General features: G+C 41.4%; 8 protein-coding genes and 1 long non-coding RNA gene across 10 annotated transcripts; 6 read left to right on the top strand and 3 right to left on the bottom strand.

Moving 5' to 3' along the window:
- Positions 1–357: 357 nt before the first annotated feature.
- Positions 358–1,479, bottom strand: LOC124202062 (WASH complex subunit 3-like). Its single transcript, XM_046598334.1, has 3 exons — positions 1,319–1,479; positions 1,087–1,251; positions 358–850 (listed from the first exon to the last, which is right to left on the bottom strand). Exons 1-3 carry the CDS (start codon positions 1,367–1,369, stop codon positions 473–475), a joined length of 594 nt encoding a protein of 197 aa, XP_046454290.1. The 5' UTR covers positions 1,370–1,479; the 3' UTR covers positions 358–472.
- On the top strand, positions 824–1,443 carry LOC124202082. Its single transcript, XR_006877905.1, has 3 exons — positions 824–964; positions 1,046–1,153; positions 1,236–1,443. It is a non-coding gene; the product is annotated as an uncharacterized LOC124202082 (long non-coding RNA).
- A 3-nt stretch (positions 1,480–1,482) lies between the features above and the next one.
- On the top strand, positions 1,483–2,390 carry LOC124202071 (60S ribosomal protein L44). Its single transcript, XM_046598346.1, has 3 exons — positions 1,483–1,610; positions 1,963–2,136; positions 2,204–2,390. The coding sequence occupies exons 1-3, from the start codon at positions 1,608–1,610 to the stop codon at positions 2,339–2,341; spliced, it is 315 nt and encodes a 104-aa protein (XP_046454302.1). The 5' UTR covers positions 1,483–1,607; the 3' UTR covers positions 2,342–2,390.
- A 331-nt stretch (positions 2,391–2,721) lies between these two features.
- LOC124202072 (bacchus-like) lies at positions 2,722–7,766 on the top strand. Its single transcript, XM_046598347.1, has 4 exons — positions 2,722–3,503; positions 3,584–4,269; positions 5,998–6,172; positions 6,234–7,766. Exons 2-4 carry the CDS (start codon positions 4,171–4,173, stop codon positions 6,269–6,271), a joined length of 312 nt encoding a protein of 103 aa, XP_046454303.1. The 5' UTR covers positions 2,722–3,503; positions 3,584–4,170; the 3' UTR covers positions 6,272–7,766.
- Positions 7,767–9,291: 1,525 nt separating this feature from the next.
- LOC124202042 (extensin-2-like) lies at positions 9,292–11,392 on the top strand. Of its 2 annotated transcripts, none has more exons than XM_046598309.1 (3): positions 9,292–9,409; positions 9,526–11,045; positions 11,148–11,392. In XM_046598309.1, the coding sequence occupies exons 1-3, from the start codon at positions 9,406–9,408 to the stop codon at positions 11,238–11,240; spliced, it is 1,617 nt and encodes a 538-aa protein (XP_046454265.1). In that variant the 5' UTR covers positions 9,292–9,405; the 3' UTR covers positions 11,241–11,392. The 2 variants fall into 2 exon arrangements, with proteins under 2 accessions (XP_046454265.1, XP_046454264.1); XM_046598308.1 differs by having other exon boundaries at positions 11,106–11,392.
- A 291-nt stretch (positions 11,393–11,683) lies between these two features.
- On the bottom strand, positions 11,684–13,127 carry LOC124202055 (extensin-2-like). The gene is made up of 2 exons (XM_046598326.1): positions 13,015–13,127; positions 11,684–12,950 (listed from the first exon to the last, which is right to left on the bottom strand). The coding sequence occupies exons 1-2, from the start codon at positions 13,016–13,018 to the stop codon at positions 11,908–11,910; spliced, it is 1,047 nt and encodes a 348-aa protein (XP_046454282.1). The 5' UTR covers positions 13,019–13,127; the 3' UTR covers positions 11,684–11,907.
- A 156-nt stretch (positions 13,128–13,283) lies between these two features.
- Positions 13,284–14,096, top strand: LOC124202067 (extensin-2-like). The gene is made up of 2 exons (XM_046598341.1): positions 13,284–13,379; positions 13,496–14,096. The coding sequence occupies exons 1-2, from the start codon at positions 13,376–13,378 to the stop codon at positions 13,921–13,923; spliced, it is 432 nt and encodes a 143-aa protein (XP_046454297.1). The 5' UTR covers positions 13,284–13,375; the 3' UTR covers positions 13,924–14,096.
- Positions 14,097–14,259: 163 nt separating this feature from the next.
- On the bottom strand, positions 14,260–14,883 carry LOC124202873 (syntaxin-7-like). Its single transcript, XM_046599364.1, has one exon. It carries the CDS (start codon positions 14,881–14,883, stop codon positions 14,260–14,262), a length of 624 nt encoding a protein of 207 aa, XP_046455320.1.
- A 792-nt stretch (positions 14,884–15,675) lies between these two features.
- Positions 15,676–16,903, top strand: LOC124202059. The gene is made up of 3 exons (XM_046598331.1): positions 15,676–15,887; positions 15,949–16,339; positions 16,401–16,903. Exons 1-3 carry the CDS (start codon positions 15,768–15,770, stop codon positions 16,583–16,585), a joined length of 696 nt encoding a protein of 231 aa, XP_046454287.1. The 5' UTR covers positions 15,676–15,767; the 3' UTR covers positions 16,586–16,903.
- The last annotated feature ends 167 nt before the right edge of the window (positions 16,904–17,070 follow it).

Genomic DNA, 17,070 nt, shown 5'->3' with positions numbered 1-17,070 from the left:
ACTAACACGATATTAGAGGCCTGTTTGTGTCATTGTCAAATCAATATGCGGGGGGGGCTTTGATACGTCGAAACTGCTGGATCTGCCGAGTGGTGGGGTTGGCTGTCGGGATCCTCGTGTGGGCTGTCCGGAGAGATCATCTCTCCCGTCTAACGCACAACTGGAAGCTTTTCTCAAGGACGTACGAGTCTTGGCAATCGGCCTGAGTGCTGGGCCCGTGACTCTTTTTCTTGACATGCATTATTCAAGAGTGTTGTTGTTGTTGTTGTGGTATATTGTCTATACGTGGGGCCAAACATATAAATCATCACGCGTTCGGACTCTCTCATCAAGGCTCTCCGGTTACAACCGTCGATCGAGAATTGATTATGTCTATGTATGATCGGAATCCTTTCTCCATGCATCAAGTATACAGGCACGATAAGACTGAAATTTCATAAGTCTCGGGGAAAATGATTAATTGTTATTTGTGTTAATAGTCGTCGCTGTTTGATTCTTCGTCGTCGTCGGAGCTCGAATGGGTTGATCGCGGTGCTGGTGGGGCCTTGGTGACGTCAACTTTGCCGCTGTTGAGCAGCGATGGATCGTAACCTTCTGCTCGCATTTTCTGCTCGACGGCCATTAACGGAACCCCAAAGGCAAGCATTTTGACGAACCGAAGGATTTCGGGATTCGGAGGCGCCACCGCCGTCTGGTGGACGCTAGAAACATCTTCAGGAAAGACTGGTGGAACGGCGGATGGAAGGATCTGAACGCTTGCAGCCACTGGTACAGATTCTGAGCTGGTGGCAGGCACTGTAGGTGGGATGGCCGGTATTGAAGTAGTTTCCAGTGCAGGAACTGAAGCCAACTGTTTTCAAAAGAAAAAAGAATCAGCCATTCATTGTCTATAAATGATAAACATACCCCAAAGTGATACACTTGAGTGAGTTGGCTCGACATGTATTGTTAAATAACTGAGTAGGTATGGTCTTGCTTAATCTAAATTTGTTTCTCATGAAAATTTAATTTCATACCAATTTTCCCTATTTATGCATCTTTAAAGAAGAGCTGGTGGAATTGAAATGTTTAAATGAAGGAATTTACCTTTGCTTCGAGAATGGCTAATGTGGCTTCAACATCTTGTAGTCGAAAGTTGAGATCCAGCAATTTGGTATCACATATAATTGCAAATTTGTTTAGTAACTGAACTGAATTGGAAACAAACTGGTTGAAATAGCTCAAAATTCTTTTAGTTTCGATGGGCGGAACCTGTCAAACATTAAAATGTGTTACTGCCATCATCCAATTTAAACGAAAATGAAAAATACAAACGAACCGAAGAGAACTCGACAGTAGGACCGAAAAAAGGTAGTCCTTTATTTTCCATCCCTTAGTATTTCTTCCTTGATTAGAACGACGTGGAATATACGAATTATTAAATCACATCCATGGGATAAATGTCGCGTTTGATTGTTTTGTTTTTCTTCTAGCAGACGACACAGAATCCATCCCCTTCAGGCGCAGCGGTCGAATTATTTGAGGAACAAGGCAACTCTGTTGTTCACTTGCAATCCGGAGGAGAGAATTCTGTCTCATTTCCACTTCGTTCGCCTGTTCGTCCGAAAATGGTATAGTCTCGTCGATTTAATATCTCGCAACATCCTTTGATATTTAACCATCTTATATGTTTATATAGCATCTCTTTTTGCAGTAGAATTCGATGATGTTTATTAGCATTCTGTGTCAATTGGTAGACTTTTCGTTTGACTGGTATAAAATCTGTTTTGTCACTCTGTCTGTCATATGGATACCTTGACTAGACATGTTATTTTGACTGTTAATACTAGCATTACTTAAAAGTTTAAGGTGTAAATTTCTCTTTGTAGTTGTAAGTATGTGGTTGTTAAGTATGTTGTGCATTTAAACTGTCATAATTTGTTGTCGAAAACACCGGCTCATGACTTGTTGATCTCGTTTTAGGTGAACGTACCAAAGAGTCGTCGCACCTACTGCAAAAAATGCAAGACCCACAAGGTCCACAAAGTGACGCAGTACAAGAAATCCAAGGAGCGTAGTGCTGCCCAGGGTCGTCGTCGTTACGACAGAAAACAAAAGGGTTATGGTGGTCAAACCAAACCTATTTTCAGGAAGAAGGTATGAAGACTTAAAGATTGGTTCACTTGAATTGTGTACTAATGCTTCTCATTGTTGAATTACGCAGGCCAAGACCACTAAAAAGATTGTCCTGAGGATGGAGTGCTCAGAATGCAAAGTCCGCAAGCAGATCCCCCTCAAGCGTTGCAAGCACTTTGAACTTGGAGGTGACAAGAAGAGGAAGGGACAGATGATTCAGTTCTAGACTGTTTGTCATCACCTTGTGCTGGCCAATACAACATCTTTGGCGCCTATAGTCTGTTATTAGTCTTCATTACTTTCCTTAATCCCTATGATAATGTAGGGAAATGGCTCCATGCGAGACATTTGGGTATTTATTGATTTCAAATATTTGCTAGGTGAAAAATCAACCAATTGATTCCAAGTATTCATGTGAGAAATCTGCTAGCTTTAGTTAAATCTAGCTTTGCTCTTAGTAGTTAAGAGTTGCCTTAGTTTTTATCCTAATTAGCTCTTGAAAAGTAGTGTGAAGCCCATCACGCCATCTGTGAGTGATGATTCCAACTCGACACCACAATCGGACGGTTAGACTGAACGCTTCGATCGTCTAAAAAGCGATAAGGAAAACTCTTCGTCATTGGTTGACGCGTTCGCGGTGTACATGTCGAAGAGAAAACGAAGATTGTAGATGGCGAGAGAACAAGAATAGAAAAAGAGTGAAGCATTCAATGGCGTCTGTTAAAATGCGTGTGAACGAGTTTCCGGTCATTCTTAGTGTACGAGAATACTTGAAAAATGTCGTTGAAGAGTAAATAATTTCGAAAAAAAAGAAATGACAAGTGTGTTATAAACAAGTCGGTTACGAATTATAAGAGTTTTTCCATTTATCTGTTTGATGCAAACAATCTAGTTGTAGACCACGCTTTGAGCGTCTGTAGGGGATAAAGAGAAGATAAGGCTATTATCTTTTAGTTGGAAGAACGTCAACTACCCGGTATTTTCGGGAGATGAGGGAGAGACGTGAGATGAGCGTTTCTTTGTTTTCTGGTTCGCGCGGATTCTCAATCCGCCGCCTAGACAACTACTACCCATGATATATAAACCAGTAAAAATATGGCCGGTAGAGGGGTTAAAAAATCACGCTGGTGGTGCAACCGACGTCTAGTGACGTGCTAGTTACTAATCTGCTTCGGCGAGTTTCTCATTTATCTTTCGGCTAACCGATTCGAAAACAAGAGTTTTATTTTTAATTCGAAAAATTTCAGTGGGAAAGTTTCCGAGTTGAAAATCCCAAGTACGAGAGTGAGACCACGCTACACAGAACCGGCTTTTTCTCGCTATGCTTGAGGGGATATTCGACTTGGTTCTTTTTTGACCACCCCACGCTTCACTCATTGAGTATACCGGTATAGTATAGTAGTGTATATATGCATACATGCGAGAGATATATATATATATTTTAATACTGGTGGTAATACCTTGGAAGACCTAGGAATGGAGAGAAGGAAGGGGAAAAATGGACTCTCCAAGCAGAGCCATCTGGGTAGCAGCGTGGCTAGCCCAGCGCATATAATATATCGACACGGCTATATGTTCTCTTTGGAGAGCCGAGTTTTTTAAGGTACCTTTTTCCAACCCCACCCTACCACCCCCTCTACCCCCCTCTCTCCCCATAATGAAAAGAGTGGAATGGGCGGAGTTTATCCAGCTGGAGCGCTGGTATACAACAGGGGTCTTGTGATTCGATCTAGACGCCACGAAATGCAAAAGGGACGCGCTTTGCCACCGAAAACCCGAGGCTAAGGACAACCCCCCCGCTAGAGGCCGATACAAGGCGATGCAAGTCACCAAAGACTTGGGGCCCCACCAGTGTGCTCTACACCGTCCCGTCTATAACACCTCGAAAGCAGAGACTCTTGCGAACGCGCCAAACTTCCTTTTTTAAGGCACTCTCCATCTTCTCTTAGTCTTTTTTAAAATAATTTTTCGAACCGGTCGAGCAAAATCCACTCGATTTCGTCTCACTTAAATATTCACGCTCAACCAACCAACAACAACACACCTCCAAACAAAATGAGTTCCAAGGAAGCAACGAAGGAAGTTGAAGCCGACGAAGTCATCGCCGCCGACGCCAAGAAAGATGCAGTCAAAGGCACAAAACGGCCAGCAGAAGTAAGTTCCATCTTTTTGTTATTTACTACATTGTCTTCATGTCGGCTCTGAATAAGTCTGTAACGAGGAAATTTGTTGGAAAAGAGGGGTTTCGTTATGGCTAAATTAAGGATCAACTCGAGAACCCACGCGCCGCGTGCTTGCCGCCATTTGTGTGTGTGTGTGTGTGTATGTGTGTAGTGTGTTGAGTGCGTGTGTCTGGGGCCGGCTTGAGCCCCACGCTCTATCCCGTCGCCATGACTGTTGTTGGAATATTTACTCTTTAAGAAAAAGGGATCGTAATCATTAGATATTTGGGAAATTATGTGACAACTATTTGGTCAGAGTCGAATTCGAGCGTTGGACTCGAGAATTTTGGCGCGTTGAGCAGAGTTGCCGTTGAGTTTGATAGCCTTTCACTTCTCTCTCGAAAAGCCGGTGTGTGTGTGTGTGTGCGCGCGATGACGCGCCGCCATGTTTGTCCTTAAGCTGGGGCTGCCTTAGCTTCCTTCCACCACACACACATAACTTTCCATTTATTTGTTATGTTGTACATGATAGTTTCTTCAGGTCATTGTCCCGTCGTTATGACATGTTTAATAAGTAATTTTTCATGCATTTGATACATGTCGTGAATTTATTTTCACTGAAATTGTTAATCTCCAGTCACACACACACGACCGGCAGTTTTCGGTATCGAACCGATGACGCCAAGCGGCCGGCTTTTATTTCTCGTTGGTGGTGCAGAGACTGCGCGCGGGCATTTTGACAGCGACCAACAGCGTTTTTACTCGTTTATCTTTCACAGCCTAAAAATGCTCAAATTAAATTGATACAAGTTTAGTTTCACGTGTCATTTTTAGGTAGTTATTTTGATAGAAACCGGCAGGTGGCTTTTTCAGTTTTTAAACTTTTATTTTTCATTATTTTCATTTCGACCGTTTTAGTACCTCGAGGCAGTTTGGCCAAAAACAAAATGTCAGGCTTTTTTCCAGATATGAATTCGAATGCCGAAAAGGGGGAAAAAATGGCGTGCCTTCTTGAGCATGCTGTGAAGTGAGAAGCGTCTTAGCTTTTTATTTTCTGTCGGAGGAAGCCCATGTCGAGACTGGCGTGGATCCGCGGATCCAGGAACCGTCGTCTTCCGCTTCCAACAACAAAGAAACACCCGTTGGGTGGGAGGACTTTGATGAAGGGGGTTGGGTGGGGGCAGCTGCAGAGCAGATGAAAAAGAAAAGTTCCTGGCTCAAAGCGAGGAATGGGAGGAGGAGGAGGAGGGTGGGTAGGAGGTCAACCCCCAAGGTTGGGAGGACGGGGTAGTGTCGTGCGCATATCCATGGTTTTTTCTTTTTCCTTCTCTCCCCCCATAACTACTACCCGTGTCAGGCAACAGCGAGTCCTTGGGAAGATACTAGCGCCGGACGTGATGCTAGCGTCGTAAAATGGCAACTGGACAGATAGAAAGAAAAACGTGACCGTTCGCAATTAAGATGTAATCCATTAGCTTTTATGGATTGTAAAAATTTGCACTTATCATTCTCTTATTCACGGTATTTTTTGTTTTAAAAAGAAATTCGGCTTTTCTAAGCCTCGTTACATGACATTGATGTGTAGTTGGATATTTTACTGGTAGGTGGCTCTGCTGTAGCAAATCATTGATTGTCGTTATTGAATATCGATTTCTCAGTCTCGTGAGGGAATATCTAAACTAAATTTTTAATATCTTTTTATTTTTTTTCGTTCTTTCAGGATAAAAATGACGACATTAAGAAATTAAAGAAATCCGAAGAAAACGGTGATGATGAAGAGGCCGAAGATGAAGAAGAGGCTGAAGGAGAGGAAGATGAGGAGGAGGAAGACCTGCCCGAAGGTGAAGAAGACTTCGATGAAGAGGGTGAAGGCGAAGGAGAAGGCGACGACGATGGTAATAAATTAGTAATTTTTATTCATCATTTAATTCTAAAATTAATTTTTACTATTTATAGATGAAGGAGAAGGAGACGACGATGATGATGATGCGTAAAAATGTGAGACAGGAAAAAAAAATATTATTTTTTTTTTTTGGCTTCGGTCAGGGTCCACACACTTTTTGCGCATGCGTTACGTCGCTCAGCGGGAAAGCAGCCGGCACCGGTCGGAATTTTTTTTGTGAATTTTGATTTCATCTCTCTCTGTCTCTTATACACTCCCCTGATTCATGATACCTTTTATTCCCACCCTTTATTTCGCCTCCCAATTTTTTTTAAACCGAGACACACACACGAAAAAAACAAACACCTCATAATGTACGAAAAAGACTTATCAGAGCAGCCGCCCCTCCATCTTCTTTATTATGATTATGTCATGTGTGTGTGTGTGTGAACGTGAGCGCGCGAGCCCAACGCCATCTCTCTTTTTTCTCCCTCTAAAAAAATTTTTCGGTCGCCCTGTCATTTTGTATGAACGTTTTTCAGTTTGACTATGGAAACAAAATCACTCACAAGACACTACCCACCACAACAAAAACCACATACAACATTACCACCATCCCTGATCTGTCCAGCCCCTACCCCTCCCTCCCCCCACCCCCCTTATTTACTTGGCGGGAGATTTTTGAATTAAAAGAGGAAGAAGAAAAATTTTGATCGGTGCCGTGTCTTTTTTTTTTAATAATTTTTATTTAATACCTTTTTACAAAAGTAGGGAGACAACCTGATAGATAAACACGAAATAATTCATTCTACATAAGGAATAGCAAAAAAAAATGAACGTATTGTCTCTTTAAGTTAACCGTACAATTTTTATGGCATCATAGAGATAACAAAAACCAGCGATCCCAAAAAAAAAACTACTTTTTGATTTTCGGTAGATTATTTTACTATCGACTTACTTTTTTGACATTTAAAGAAAAATTGCTGAGCGCTCAGGATCATTATCATCTCCTCGCCCACCATCTCCTCATTACCTTTTAATCACCACCGCCGTTATCGTCCGTTTTATTATTATTTTTTAAAAAAGTTTCATACCTCGCCACCAACTTCTGGCCCAAACTCACGATGTCAATTTGAAAATAATAATAATAAAAAACAAAAGATAAAAGATATGTTACGTCATGATGAAAAGTGAATCAGACAATTTCAGGGGGACTACTTGTGTAACATGCTCTGCTACACGTAGTCCAGTTGGGATTTTACATTTGACAGGAAACACGCTGGGATGATTAAAATTGATGAGAAAGTTAAGATGTGATGTCTAACTATCGACTCGTTTGTTACTGTGTGTGCAGGTCGTACGAAAGAAGACGAACGTGAGACGACAAACCCGTTGTTCTTTTTCTTTTGTTTCTTTTTAATTTGATTTTGGCGAAAGATGATTTCCCCTCCTCTCCACACAACTCACGATTTTTCTTTAATTATTCACCACCACACCTCATCATCGGATTTATCGACACATTTTCTTCGCTGTATGCCCGAGGACAAAAAATAAGAAATTGTGTAATTCCCCCCCATACAAAAACCCAATAGATGGTTCTCTTCGTTTTTTTTTTCTTTATTTCAACGAGACTCGTCGTCCCTTTTACTCGACCCAATTTTTATTATTACATAATATTCTGTGTGTATGAGTGGTAAAACTAAAGAGAAAAAAAAAACGATTCGGTTTTCCATGAAGAACGTGTCCATCATTTTAAATTGTTACAAAATAATCCAGACACGTTGTAGAAATGGTGAGTTCTAATTTAATTACTGAGATGAAAGATATTCGATCGAGAAAAGCAACTTGCATAATAAAATTTACTAATCAACAGGGTTGGATACTGACTACATGTATCGAAAATTTGAATTGCAGAATATTGGCAAATGAATTTAACCTGCATGTTTCCTTTTAATCACTCGATTGTATCAAATTGAAATTCCTTTCGATACTAGTTTTATCTAAAAATTATAACGAAAAGGACTTTGCAGCGTCGATGGATTAAGCGCCATTAATAGGTCTGTCATCATCCGTCAACTATTGTTCCACGCAGTCCTTCAACAGATCCTGAAATGTCGGAATCGATTTCCTAGTTAAGCCCATTAAAAAACATAGCGTAAGTCAGTATTAAATAAAGCCGATGTTTTATGAAAAGCATAGCATTGAATGCTTGTAGCTATTTAATAATCGGTCAAAATGTCATCATCCAGTTTTGGAACAAGAAAGAGAGAATGAAGAACAAGGGTAAGAATGTAAACTTTGCTTGCATAGGAAAAACTTCGATGCGCTTATTCCGTGTAGCATTTTGTTAAAAGATTTAGGAATGTGCTTGACTTTAAGCATCATAAGTCGTCCTTAGGTGATTGAATAATGCTTAATCAACCGGTTCTATTGGCCTTGGAAAATGGCAAGTTCACATTGACTTTCTGGCAACGAAAGAACCTGATTCACTACGTATATGGTGAGCGGATTCTTATTCTGAATTTCGCAATTTCCAGTTACTGCTGCATTGCCACTAGCTTATGAAAATCTCTCAAGTTTCTACCTTCATCTTTGGAAAATCAAGAGACACTGCGGTTGAAAGAACTTTCTCAAATACTACAAACTGTCAAGATATTCTGAACAGCCACTGGAGAAAGGATTTCTTCGGCAGCTTCTTCTGTCGGGAAAATCTTAACGGCTTGGATTAAAATTTTAAAGGACCTCATCAGCTGTCGTGAATTTTGTTTGGTTAGTTTTGAGAGCTTGGTCTTTTGTTTCACTCCCCCTATAACCGGTCTATTTCGCATAAAAAAAGTATTTGAAATTAGAAATGGAATAAAAAACGAAATTAACTTTACATTAAAAAACAACTAGATATCGATAGTTTATTTTAAACGAGTCAACGACAAGATTCATATTTTTACAACTAAATGTTGTCAAAAGAGCTAAAATAAATAAATATGGCAACGTCATCCAAGAGTTAATTGTATAAGACTATAAGACTTTATCTATATTAAGAGATTGCGTAGAGTAGCCAGGGAGTGGAAAGATCGCGCCGTTTTCCACAAACAATTATCGCCTACAGCTCTCAAAGGGTGACGATATGGCACTATAAAAGGGAGGTGTGTTCAGCTCATTAAATCAGTCTTGTCTGTTTCAGCTTCATCGCAGCAACAAACAAGTCTCTCACATCTGCTGCAGTTTGAGTTTCAATTACATTACATCATGGGTAAATATCTATTTTGAATTATTTCGTTGTAATGTCCTTGTTTTATTTGATTAATATTGCAATGCAAATGAGTTGATTATATGTATGTTTGAATAACCGAGTATGTTTTCGTATAGGTAATCACGGCTTTACATTACTGTTGGCCGTTGTCTCGTTAATGGCTGGGTCTATCAAGTGCGGACCGATGGGCTCGTCTTCTGGTGGATATGGCTCCTATTCTTATCAGACAACAACTACCAAGGAGTACTACACTACTGCCTCCTACTACACCACCAAGGCTCCCGAGTACTACACCACGACCTCCTACTATACCACCAAGGCGCCGGAGTACTACACAACAACGTATGCAGCTCCCACCTATTACACCGAGGCCCCGAAGTACTACACCACCAAGGCTCCCGAGTACTACACCACAGTTTCCTACTACACAACAAAGGCGCCCGAGTACTATACTACAAAGGCCCCTGAGTATTACACCACAAAGAAGGTCGAGTACTACACAACAACCTACGCTGCCCCTAGCTACTACACCGAGGCTCCGAAGTATTACACCACCGAGGCTCCAAAGTACTACACCACAACGTATGCGACTCCTAGTTATTACACCGAGGCTCCAAAGTACTACACCACCAAGGCACCCGAGTACTACACAACACCGGAGACGTACTACACCACGACCTACGCAGCCCCCAGCTACTACACCGAAGCTCCCAAGTACTACACCACCAAGGCACCTGAATACTACACTGAGGCTCCAAAGTACTACCCGGCTCCAAGCTACACCACCACAGCAGCTCCTTACTACACCACTGAACCTGTAAAGTATTACGTAGCCCCGACTTACTACCCCACTGCTGCCCCATCTTACTATGTTGAGCCAACTTACTACACCGAGGCTCCGCAATATTACTCAGCTCCTAGCTACTACGAGACCGAGGCACCAAAGTACTACACAACTGCCGCCCCAAGCTACTACACCGAAGCCCCTAAGTATTATGCTGCTCCGAGCTATTACCAGACTGAAGCGCCCGTTTATTATACTAAAGCTCCCGAGTACTACACCACCAAGGCTCCAGAGTACTACACTACGACCTACGCAGCCCCTAGCTACTACACAGAGGCCCCAAAGTACTACACCACCAAGGCACCTGAATACTACACCGAGGCTCCAAAGTATTATTCAGCTCCAAGCTACACCACTACAGCTGCTCCTTACTACACCACTGAAGCTGCCAAGTATTACGTAGCCCCAACTTACTACACCGCTGCTGCCCCATCTTACTATGTTGAGCCAACTTACTACACCGAAGCACCTCAATACTACGCTGCTCCCAGCTACACCACCAAGGCTCCAGAATACTACACCACTGCTGCCTACTACACCACTAAGACACCCGAGTACTATACCACTCCGGCTCCTTACTACACTACGACTTATGCAGCTCCTACCTACTACACTGAGGCCCCAAAGTATTACACCACCAAAGCAGCCGAGTACTATACAACTGCCTCCTACTACACCACTAAGGCGCCAGAATACTACACCACCAAGAAAGCTGAATACTACACTACTCCGGCACCTTACTACAGCACTACGACCTACGCTGCTCCCAGCTACTACACCGAGGCTCCCAAGTACTATACCGAGGCTCCCAAATACTATACCGAGGCTCCCAAGTACTACACCACTGCTGCTTACTACACCACCAAGGCTCCCGAGTACTACACAACGGCTTCCTACTACACCACAAAGGCACCTGAGTACTACACAACCAAGAAAACTGAATACTACACTGAGGCTCCCAAATATTATTCCGCCCCAGCATACTAGATGTTGTTAATATTTTATGTAGAGAGAATTTCTTTATTTATTATTTGTTTCGCTCGCATGTCAATTAGAAAGTGAGTGTATTGCTGTTTTTTATTTTGTACTTTGCAAACTGCAGCTAGTGAGAGCCAGAACAATACAGCAAGTGCCAAGAATTATGTCGATCTCTTTTATGTCAATATTTTGTAGCTCTTACTTGATATCCTACAAAATTTGCTGAAAGTTGGTGGAAAATGTTTCCGAAAGAAAAATTCCAATCTAATAAAACAACATAAACGTATAATCTGTTATCTTAATAATGTGAACTTTCATTTGAATATAGAAATTAACGTTGTACTAATTTGAAATTTCTTAAGTCTATTCTACAAAAATAGACTTTCATTTAGTGACGGATGGGTTTCAAATTTATAAATCTCTGACCTAATAACGTGTGAAAATCGAAAAAATCTTTGTACGTAGCATTTTATTCCATTGAAACCAGCAATATTTAAACAGCAATCAAAGAATATTCAACAAAAACATAGTGCACTATTAGTCTCGCATCTTTCACTTGGTAGTTAGGGCCCGGTTTCCAAGTTGGAAGTATCCAGCCAGTTGGGGTAGCCGTAGAATTGAGAGAAAAGGTTTCTTGAAAACAGAAAGAACCAGTAGAGCTAAGCGCATGAACCGTTTAAGCAGTGTATTGAACTTGAGCCGGATAGAACGGACTGATCGTGGCGGTTGTTGCAGCTTGGTCGTTGGTGTAGTAGTAAACTGGAACGGCTGTGGTGTAGTCGTTGCTATAGACAGGGACGTCAGTCGCGTAGGAAGCGTCGCCTCCGACGATATAGCTCTGTTGACCATCGTAGACTGCAGTGCTGCTGTCGGTGTAGTAGTTTGGTGCCGGTGCATATTGTTCAACACCAAGAGCCACAGAGTAGTACGCGGTCGGATCGGTGTAGGCGTAATAGGCAGGAGTAGCCTCAGTGTTGAATCCAGCTTCGATGTAGTGGGCTCGGGCGGCATCGGCGTAGTCGACTGGAACGGCAGGAGCGAAATCTGCTGCTGCTGGAGCGGCTGTGACGTAGTCCACTGGAACTGCAGCAGGGGCATAGTTGGCTGGAGTGGTGTAAAGGGAAGAATCGGTGTAGTATCCGGTAACATCCTCGGCAAAATAGGTTCCAGGATCGACGTAAGAGTATTCGGGAGCAGAGTAGGACTCGGTTGTTCCGTAATCAACTGCTGGCTGTTGAGTGCTGTAGTAGATGGTCTCGGCGTAATAGCTGTAAGGGGTAGTGGTGTAGTAGGTGGGCTCGGTGGTATAGTAAACAGCATCGGCATTGTAGGTCGATGACGTAGTGGCGTATAAAAGGGTCTTAGCGGCGTTGTCACTCGACTTGTACGCGGCAGTGCTGATGGCAACAGGCGGTACTGTGGTTGGCGGAATTGTTGTGGCCGGCGGAATGGTGGTTGGCGGTACTGGTGCTGCTGCATATTTGGCGACTGGAACTGCGTATTTGACGGCCGGAAATTTGGCGGGCGCTGCATATTTGACGGCCGGCTGCTGGGGCGCATAGCCCCCTGCTGCCGGCCTAACGTAGGAATAAGACGAAGGCTGTTTAACACCGTAAGCAGCCGGCCGGACTGGCTGCGGTTGAGGCCTGTAGCCGTACGCGTGAGCTTCCACCGAGATGTAAAGACAAGACAACATCAAAAGCCATCTCAATATGACACCTGCAATCAGCAATCGACCACGTTAAGCCGACCATTTTGAAAGGTAATAAATAATTTAACTCACCCATGATTGAAAATATCGACGTTGCAACTGGTGGAAGGATCCTGTCACCTGCACTTTCTCCACACGACTGACACTTCTGCAAATGAGGTAGGAACAATGGCGGCGAATATGGGGAAGAGAAAGAAGCCTAGGGTGATTTAATAATTTTAAAAAAAAGATAGCCCTTCCTTTACAAAGAAACGTAATTCTATTGGCTTATTCGTGCCGCCATACTTTTGTTTTACGTAACGAAACAAAAAATTGGGGGCGTATAAAAGGCAGACCGTCAGCCATTAAATTTATCAGTCCAATACTGTTCAATCACGTATCAAGATATCTGTTTTGATTTATATCCCCTTTTCCAATTCATTCCGTCATCAATATGAGTAAGTTATTTTACTGTTTCGTTGCTAATGATGTTAAATATTTCAATTTTAATCTAGTATTATTTGTTTGAAAAGTTGTTCTGAGATTTTAAATCGTATGCATTTATGTTTTACAGGTCTGTCTGGTTCGATCAAAAACATGAATAAGATCTTGCTGATTCAATGTCTATTGTGGGCATCCAATGGCGTTTTGGGTGGTATGATGCCTAAAGGTCACATGGGCAGGATGGAGCATAAAGCCAATGAAGCCGGCGAATACTACTACACTCAACCTCAAAGCTACTACCCAACTCCGGCGCCAGAGTACTACACCGAGGCTCCAAAATACTACGCCACTCCGAGCTACTACACTCAGCCGACCCCTTACTACACCACTCCAAGCTACTACACCGAGACTGAGAAATACTACGCTACAAAGGCGCCAGAGTACTACACCACAGTAAGTTACTACACCGAAGCTCACAAGTACTATTCCGCTCCATCATACTACACTACTACTGTGTCGTATCCCGCCAGCTATCAGAGGGCAGTGCCATCGTATTGATTTCATATTTTCTTGGGAAAACCTTTAAATGTTTAGTCATATTCTCGTTTCTCTTCACACATTCATTAATTGCCATCGTGAGGTAATTAATTTTGATTTTGGGTTTTACTGAAATGGATTGAAATATTTACAGAGATTTATTGAAAACAAATATAAGCTACGTGTGATTAAATTTTTGCGTGGTTGTTAATTAAAAATAGGTAGACAGAAAGCGAACTATTTAGATATTATTATGACGTTTATTTCAAATCAATTTCGGAATTTGCAATGTATTTCGTAAAAGAAGATGTGATTTATCGAGTATTCTTGCGGGGATAAGACGATAAGTCAATTCATCTAGAGCAGAAGAAGTCCGATACCGACGATAAAAGAAGCGACCAGAGTAAATTTAGCAATCAGCCAACGTTTTCCAGTTTGGAAACTTTCCGCTTCGGTCAGTTGTTGACATCCCTCGTTAGTATTTTCGTTAGTCCCTTTGATTTGCGATTCGATGCTGTCGACCAAGCTGTCCTGATCTGCGACATGTTGAGCTAGACTTTTGAAAACATCATTCAGGCTTTCGACGCTCTGCTGTAGTTTTTTCATGCCGATCAATTTGTGCTCTTCCATTTTCATCTGTTGGTCTCCTGTGTTGGGAAAAACTGGTGTCGAACGATCCTTAAATTGCTTACGTTGTTCGATTTGGCTCAGAAGGCGTGTGGCAGTGGCAATAAGTTCGATCACCATTTTTCGCTTGCCCAGATCGTCATGGTCAGAACCCAGCAGGGACGAATAAAGGTATTTAAGCTCCTGTAAATGACCCGAGACAGTCTTGTGGGTCAAATCAAGATCATTGCCGATTTCCAATCGGAATTGGAGTTCTGCCAACTGACGGTCAATCCTTTGGTATTGACGGATCCATTCTTCAGCAGCAGCGGGTTGATAAAAGAATTGAGACTGGTAGTCGTTAAAATCAGCCATGTCGATATCCGTCTGAACTCTGAAGGTTGAAGTATGATTGATGTTGGTTGACGTTGCCTATTTATGAACACACGCGTCTGCTTTTGATTGATGCAACTTGGATTGAGCGCTTTCACACTGTTGAATATGTGTTTATTTTGTCAGTATTATTTTAGAAAGTAACATATTTCAGTCAGCGACAGTTTTACACACGTTGTTCAACAATTATTACTCCGTTCCGTCTTATTACATTATTACGGTGGCATCATATTGACAGCGGACACCAGTGAAAAATAAGTTAGAACTTTATTATATTGTTAGACTTTAAAGTTTATTTTAAAAAATGTATAATCAACTTATATGAAACTGATATTTTAATTGAGGTAATACAATAAGATTGTCTTAAACTTGAATTGTTTTTTTAAAATTATTTTCACAGTTAATGAATGTCTAATTATCATTATATTTGCCTTGTCTATGGCCGAGACGCTTTGTCAGGCTCCATCTACTTCGCACTTACAAAGTCCAGCCAATTGCCTGTGTCCTCTTTACTTTTTATTAATATTCTAAATAAGAAATATTCTATAAAACATAAAACAATGAAGATTTGGCGAAAGGAAGAAAACAATATTTGTATCCACACAATTCAGGAATCAAATTTCTTTTTATCACAATTGATCAAAAAGAAAATTCAGCTCATTTAATTTCAGATCAAAGTTGTCATAATTCTATTCGTCGATTTCTCTTGGGTTTTACCGAAAACAAATATTGTCGCCACACCTCCTCGTTTAGAGGTAAATTTGGTCCGATTCCGGGAAATATTGCTTCCAAGGTCAGGGAGCTATTTACTTCAACATAAAGTTGTAAGAGATCGTCAGTCGATTTTCAACCGTTTAGCATCCAAGATGCCAATGCAATTGTCTCTATTTAATGTCGTCGTCGACGTCATTCTCTGCCGAACCAGATTCGATAAAATCGCCGTCATCTACCAGGATTATTATTTTCACCATAATCGTAAATACAAGGTAGAGTTTTCCACTATTATGTCTATAAAAGTAGTCTGGTTTTAAATTGTTGTCCTATTAGAATGTCGACTATTGGTGTTGTTCTCGACGTGGATGTAACGTTCGTTTGATCAGCGTCTGTGTCAATCACGAAACTGGAGAGATGAAGTTTTCTCGTCGCAGTACAAATTTTCAACACCAACATCTGCCAAATGGACCAAATTTGATCGGCAAAGAATTTCGTCGCCAGTTACTTGTTCAATTGGACAATGTTGTAGCCGATTCGGGAGAAATTCAACCGGCCACTTCTGCTTCCGTCTATGAAGAACTCCGTCGGCAGGTTATCAAAGGTGGTGTCCCTGAACCGCTGATTCCTTCCTTCAGGTGTGTCCGCAGTACAATTTATCGTTACCGTCAAAACCGTAAACTACTTGAGACATCAAGAAATTTGGATTCCGACAAAGAAAACAGAGGTACCCCATTTTGCATAATTTTTTGAGACTTTGTTTGACTCGATCTGTTTTTCCATTTTAGAAGAAAATAATTTAGTTTCAATGGAAGAATTATCTACTAGTCTTGACTCATCTCCACATCCAGAATCTTTGAGAGTCTTATCGTGTGAAGAGTCAGTTTATTGGTCAGATCCTGAACAGACGGAGCCTTTGTGTTTGGTGACGAGGAAAAATAATAATATCCCTTCAGATCTACCAGAATCGTAAGCACGAAAATATTTGCACAGCAAACATGTGACCACTTCTTTTAAAGCCCTTCGGATAAGTTTTAAGTTCATTTGGTCCAGTGTTTATCCCTCATAATCTAATTGTTTGTTCCAGTAATTTACCACCGAATTATTTGCTAACTTACCTTATGTTAAGCCAGTCATATGTTTTACAGTTCTGTGCGGCAATATGGATGCCAAGTACCTACGTTTAGTCGTTTACCCATTTTGCTCTTGGCTGTTTAAAGCTGAATTTCCCTTACGTCATTCCTGATTCGTATGATCAAGAGAAATAACACAGCGGTGATAATCTTGTTTAGTTCTGAATTAACAGGGATCAATAAAAACGATTTAAAATTAGCCGCGTCATGAAAATATTGATAAATAAGAAAAGTGGATCGATTTTTAATATTTTTACGAATCACAATTAAATCTCAAACATTACATATCGGTGTCTTATTCTTTAATAGAAATTAATATTTATTT

The sequence above is a fragment of the Daphnia pulex genome, chromosome 9 (assembly GCF_021134715.1).
Source record: "Daphnia pulex isolate KAP4 chromosome 9, ASM2113471v1".
Taxonomy (NCBI): domain Eukaryota; kingdom Metazoa; phylum Arthropoda; class Branchiopoda; order Diplostraca; family Daphniidae; genus Daphnia; species Daphnia pulex.
The sequence above is the reverse complement of the archived record's forward strand: the minus strand, read 5'-3'. Positions and strand labels throughout refer to the sequence as shown.

Coding starts and splice junctions, on each gene's coding strand:
- LOC124202062 (XM_046598334.1), bottom strand. CDS start 1,369: ATGGAAAATAAAGGACTACCTTTTTTCGGTCCTACTGTCGAGTTCTCT. Junction 1,252..1,318: donor CTACTGTCGAGTTCTCTTCG/GTTCGTTTGTAT, acceptor AATGTTTGACAG/GTTCCGCCCATCGAAACTAA. Junction 851..1,086: donor TAGCCATTCTCGAAGCAAAG/GTAAATTCCTTC, acceptor TTTTGAAAACAG/TTGGCTTCAGTTCCTGCACT.
- LOC124202071 (XM_046598346.1), top strand. Junction 2,137..2,203: donor AACCTATTTTCAGGAAGAAG/GTATGAAGACTT, acceptor TGAATTACGCAG/GCCAAGACCACTAAAAAGAT.
- LOC124202072 (XM_046598347.1), top strand. CDS start 4,171: ATGAGTTCCAAGGAAGCAACGAAGGAAGTTGAAGCCGACGAAGTCATC. Junction 4,270..5,997: donor GCACAAAACGGCCAGCAGAA/GTAAGTTCCATC, acceptor TCGTTCTTTCAG/GATAAAAATGACGACATTAA. Junction 6,173..6,233: donor AGGAGAAGGCGACGACGATG/GTAATAAATTAG, acceptor TACTATTTATAG/ATGAAGGAGAAGGAGACGAC.
- LOC124202042 (XM_046598308.1), top strand. Junction 11,046..11,105: donor ACTACACCGAGGCTCCCAAG/TACTATACCGAG, acceptor ACCACTGCTGCT/TACTACACCACCAAGGCTCC.
- LOC124202873 (XM_046599364.1), bottom strand. CDS start 14,883: ATGGCTGATTTTAACGACTACCAGTCTCAATTCTTTTATCAACCCGCT.
- LOC124202059 (XM_046598331.1), top strand. CDS start 15,768: ATGCCAATGCAATTGTCTCTATTTAATGTCGTCGTCGACGTCATTCTC. Junction 15,888..15,948: donor ACCATAATCGTAAATACAAG/GTAGAGTTTTCC, acceptor TTGTCCTATTAG/AATGTCGACTATTGGTGTTG. Junction 16,340..16,400: donor TTCCGACAAAGAAAACAGAG/GTACCCCATTTT, acceptor TTTCCATTTTAG/AAGAAAATAATTTAGTTTCA.